At 48.8% G+C, this 4,901-nt stretch overlaps 1 protein-coding gene across 1 annotated transcript; it reads left to right on the top strand.

Annotated features, from left to right (window-relative positions):
- Positions 1 to 2,930: 2,930 nt before the first annotated feature.
- On the top strand, positions 2,931 to 3,794 carry LOC137164025 (apolipoprotein L domain-containing protein 1-like). The gene has a single exon (XM_067564610.1). The coding sequence runs from the start codon at positions 2,931 to 2,933 to the stop codon at positions 3,792 to 3,794; it is 864 nt and encodes a 287-aa protein (XP_067420711.1).
- The last annotated feature ends 1,107 nt before the right edge of the window (positions 3,795 to 4,901 follow it).

The following is a 4,901-nucleotide window of genomic DNA, read 5'->3' as shown; positions in this document are numbered from 1 at the left end:
CGCACCAATTATTGAACCACAGATCCAGACGGCGTGCCTGGCTCCATGACCCCTGGGCAGGGCAGCCATAGGCTGGACGAAGGAGCACCGCAGGGTTTTGCAGTGGCTCTGACCGTAGCGAGCAGGAATTTGGTGCAATGATCCACCATGGTTGGGATGTAGGATGCACTGCTCTGGTATGGCTCCACTTTCAAGGGGTTTAAAGCACCGGCTCCAGGCTGTGCTGTTCTCTGCTGGCTAGAGGGGGCCCTGTGCCCTGCCCCAGGGTTTCTTCAGCTCTTTTGACTGTAATCCGTGTTGGGCTGAATAGGCAAAGCCCTGACCACACTGGTCTTCACTGGACAGCCACAAAGAAGGTGTAACCCCTGTGGGGTTTAGTGAGCAGGGCCCCTCAAATCTTGGCCCTGCAGGGAAGTGCTAATTGCTCCAAAAGGGGGAAGTGCTGTTTGCGGGAGGGGGAGAGCGTGGGGAAAGCTCCTCAGATAAGAGCTGCAGCAAGCAGGCCTCAGAGTGAAGCAGCCCAAAACCTGCCCAAAGCAGGGAGGGACACAGGGGCCAACCGGGGACGCCCCAGGACAGGAGCCAGGCGGAGCACTGCGCCAGACAAAACTCACCCCAAAAGACAGACGGAAGCTGGGCCCAGTACCACTGCCAGAGCTGTCTGGGGCTGAGCTCCGGCCTGTAACTCTGCACTGGAAATAAGGGGGAGGCTGTAGCTAGTTAAGGGGGGAGGGTGTCGCTCTCTGTCGGTTTGCAGGGCGGCAGAAAGGGCACCCAAGTGGTTTTTCTGGGAAAAGTTTACTGGTGCCAAAAGCAACCAGAACCCCCGAAACTCACCGCCAAACTGAACCTGTGCCCAGAATCCCTGAACTTTTCAGTGCAGTACCATTGCTCATGTCTGCCCGTCCAGACTGTGGTACCACTGGGCCCTCGCTGGGATGATTAAATTGGGGTAAGTCCTGCTTTGAGCAGGGGTTGGACTAGATGACCTCCTGAGGTCCCTTCCAACTCTATGATTCTATGATTCTATGATTTCCAGGGGACTCTGTTGAATGTAGGTTCCCTCACTGCCCCTCTCCCTGGGAGATCAATGCCTGGAGTGTTGCATGTGGCATTTTAGGACTTGCCCATTCGTTCTCCATGTTTTTGGACCTGTCAAAGGAGAGTCATTCCCCAGCTAGAAGCCCAGCCAATATTCCCATTCCACAGCTCCCACAGGGATCTCTTCTTGGCCCAATACTATTCTGTATCTTTATCAGTGGTCTGGAAGAAAATACATCACTGCAGCCAAAATCTGCAGATAACACCCACATTGGTGGAGTGGTAAATGATGATGTGGACAGGTAACTGATACACACCGATCTGGGGTAAAACGGACTCATTTGAACAACATGCATTGTAACACAGCCAAATGCACGATCATCTACCTAGAACCAACGAATACAGGTCACACGTATAAGATGGGTGACTGTGTGTACCCTGGAAAGCAGCAACACTGAAAGAAAGAGACTTAGAGGTCAGAGTGGACAACCAAAATCAGAGTGAAATTCTTAGGAAGTGCAATCTCATTCATTGATCACAGCGAAGATTCAGAGGTGACTTGATCACAGCGTATAAGTACCTCCATGGGGAGAAGAATTCTGATAGGGAGGCACCAAAACAATCTCAGCTCTTCCCTTTAATGATGCCGTGCAATAATCTGATTTCTAAAGCCATGTAGACAGCTTTCCTTCCTTCCTCATGGAACGCAAGGCAGCGTGAGGATCCTGGGGCCTGTAGCAGTGCATTTCCAGAACTTACCACACAGCTGGACTGTTTTCAAACTTTCATCTTAACGCTCAATTTCCTAGGTCTATAACTCGTTTTGGGGATCATTACAATCTCCTTATTGTTTTTTTCCCCCCTTAAATTCCTGATATGTACCCTCAGCCTTAACTCAGACACTTTTTATCTATGCATACAAATAAAGAGACCATCCGCAATTAAACTAGATATGATAAAAAAGATTTGGAAGGGATATAAATAGGGCCCTACCAAATTCACCGCCGTGAAAAACGCGTCACAGATCATGAAATCTGATGTCCCCCGTGAAATCTGGCTAATGTAGGGGCGAGGCAGGTCTGGGGGCTCCTACCATGCACGGCTCTACCTGCTAGTCCCGGCTGGACTGGGGGAGGGAGGGGATTTCCTCTTCCCCTGCAGAGGCCCCTCCTGGGCCAAGTCAGACCCAGGAAGCTCCGCGGCTGCTGGCTGGGAGCCCAGCTCTGAAGGCAGCACCACCCCCAGCAGCAGCGCAGAAGTAAGGTCGGCATGGTATGGTATTGCCACCCTCACTTCTGCGCTGCTGCAGGCGGGGGGGCCCCAACTTCCAAGCTCTCTGCGCGCCCAGCTCTGAAGGCAGCAGCACAGAAGTAAACGTGGCAATACTGCTATCCCCCTACAACAGCCTTGTAACACCCTTCCCCATAACTCCTCTGGGGTCCTGACCACCACAGTTACAGCACCTGGACATTTCACATTTAAATATCTGAAACCGTGACATTCACCAATTTTAAAATCCTGTGACGGTGAAATTGACCAAAATGGACCATGAATTTGGTAGGCTCTAGATACAAACCCTCCTGCTTCAGGGGATGAACCAACCACTGCCTGTCTGAGAGAAGGCAGGAACTTAACCTCTGGGCAGGTTATTTCATAATTTTCCCTTACGGCGGTTTTGACCTTCCTGTGAATTATCTGTTACTGTTCCCTGCTGAAAACAGAACAGAAGTCTACTGCAGAGACTGCCACTGATCTGATCCAGTGTGGCAATTTCTGTGCTCTGAGGGCTTTATCCCAATGAAAACTACTGAGGTTCACCCGTCACCAAGGGTCTGGTGTAAGCGGACGCAGCTCCCGCGGCAGTCAGTGGGAGCGTGTCAAGGCTGAACATGAAGGTGCAGGAGCTGGCATTTGAGACCTGGAAACTAATTTTCCCTTTTTATTTCTTTTCTGTCAGTTCCTCAGTAATTCAGGACATTGATGAAATATTGAAGGGGTCGTTATTGCCAGCAAGAAACAGACTGGAGAGACTCCTAGCAGAACTGCGGGAAATTGCAGATACTCTTGACAAGATCCACCGAGGCGCTACAATAGCGAAGATTACTGGAGGGTCAGTGGGAATAGCTGGGGGGATAACGGCCATCGTAGGCCTGTGTCTCGCTCCGGTTACATTTGGAGCATCCCTGATCGTCTCTATTACAGGACTTGCTGTTGCTACAGCAGGGGGACTGACCAGTGCAACTGCAACTGGCACAGATATAGGGACAAGTCACTTCAAGAAGGAGACAACACAGAAGCTCCTTAAAGAGTGTGAAGAGGAGCTGAAACATATTGAGGAGTACACACGCAGCATAAGTGAAAAATGCCAGATCTTGAAAGGTTATGGAGACAAAGATTTCAAGTCAGCATTCGCACAGATTGGGTCAGGGGCAGGACGATCTATTCTTAACGCCATAAAAATGGCCGAAGCCGGTCAGCTCCTGCTTAATGCTGGTAGAATTGCAAGAATTGCAGGAGCTGTTACCGGTGTTCTAACAGCTCTCACGCTGGGGTTAGATATTTTCTTTGTAGCAAAGGATTCTATGGAATACCATAAAGGTGCAAAATCGGAGCTAGCGGGTAAAATCCGAGAAGCAGTCAAAGGCATGGAGCAAGAGATTGTTGAAGTTGATCAATTCTGCATGGAACTAACTGCAGATAACCAAGAGAGAATACTGGGCAGAAATCAGCAGCTCAGTCCTGCGAGGTGCTGAACATCAATCCCCACTGCCTTCCACAGGAATGGGAAGGACTCAGCACCCCACATGATCATGCTCTGAAGCCTGGAGAGTGATGAAGTTCCTACAGAACACACCCACCCGCAGTACCCAGCCCCCACACCCGCTATTTCTTCACATGCATGATTGTTACATTTTACAAATATTATTAAAACAAGGCCTAAAATCAGTCACTGAATCTCTTAGTAGCAGCAGTGGTTAAAGACTTTCTCCACAATTAAAACTGTAGCACACATGGGTAGTGCATGCGATGGGCAAGTTCCAATTTGCTTTTTTACCTCCCTCTCTCCCCCAAGAGATTTTTTTTTTAAAGCAAATTCTGAACATTTCCAGTTTTGGTCTCAGTCCAAAAAGGAATTTTGGAAAGTTTGAAATGCTCGACTCAGTCATTTGAGTTCTAGGTGTATTAAGAAAAATCACAAACGGCCCCATGGACGTCTCTAAATTGGCTGAATCAATTTTGTTCAAACTTGGCTTGCTTTGTAGATCTCACTGAGATTTAACAGCCAGGGTTGAAGAAAGGCAGTTACACAAGCTGAACGCTCTGACCATTTAACATTTCTCATAATGCACAAGAAGAGGTTTTATTCCCTCAAGAGGAAAACTAAATTCCATGCCGTCACCTCTCTGACTGGATTTTTCAGACTAGAACTTAAGCTGAAGTCTTGTCTGCTCTGCTCTGCTCTGCCTGACTGTTAAAGGAAGCACGATGCCTCTCATAAGCAGACGTTTGCCCAGTGTCATTGTAGAAGGTTTACTCTGCGACTGTGCAATGTCCTGAGTGCCAGCTTGCTACTGCATTAGAACCAGGGGCCACCGCAGGTCAATGGTTCTGTATTTAAACAACGTGAACTGCTTCAGGACGAAAGCAATCATGTGAACAGAAATGTGACAGTAACTCTACTCAGTGAGGGACTGCTGAACCAATACGGCTACTTCCAGAGTTTGATCCAGCACGGAGCACTCTGCTCCACTGATGTCAGGGGAATTTTAATAGTGTGAGAATTCTGTGATGTGGTCTTTTCACACCTGCTTACATAAAGATGAAGGATCTGCTCTGAAGCACGTGGCCTGGTTTTTAAG

This window comes from Emydura macquarii, unplaced genomic scaffold (genome assembly GCF_026122565.2).
Source record: "Emydura macquarii macquarii isolate MOO-44397 ecotype Brisbane River unplaced genomic scaffold, CSIRO-AGI_Emac_v2 contig_2653, whole genome shotgun sequence".
Classification (NCBI taxonomy): Eukaryota; Metazoa; Chordata; order Testudines; family Chelidae; genus Emydura; species Emydura macquarii.
This window is presented reverse-complemented; position numbering and strand designations above follow the sequence as displayed.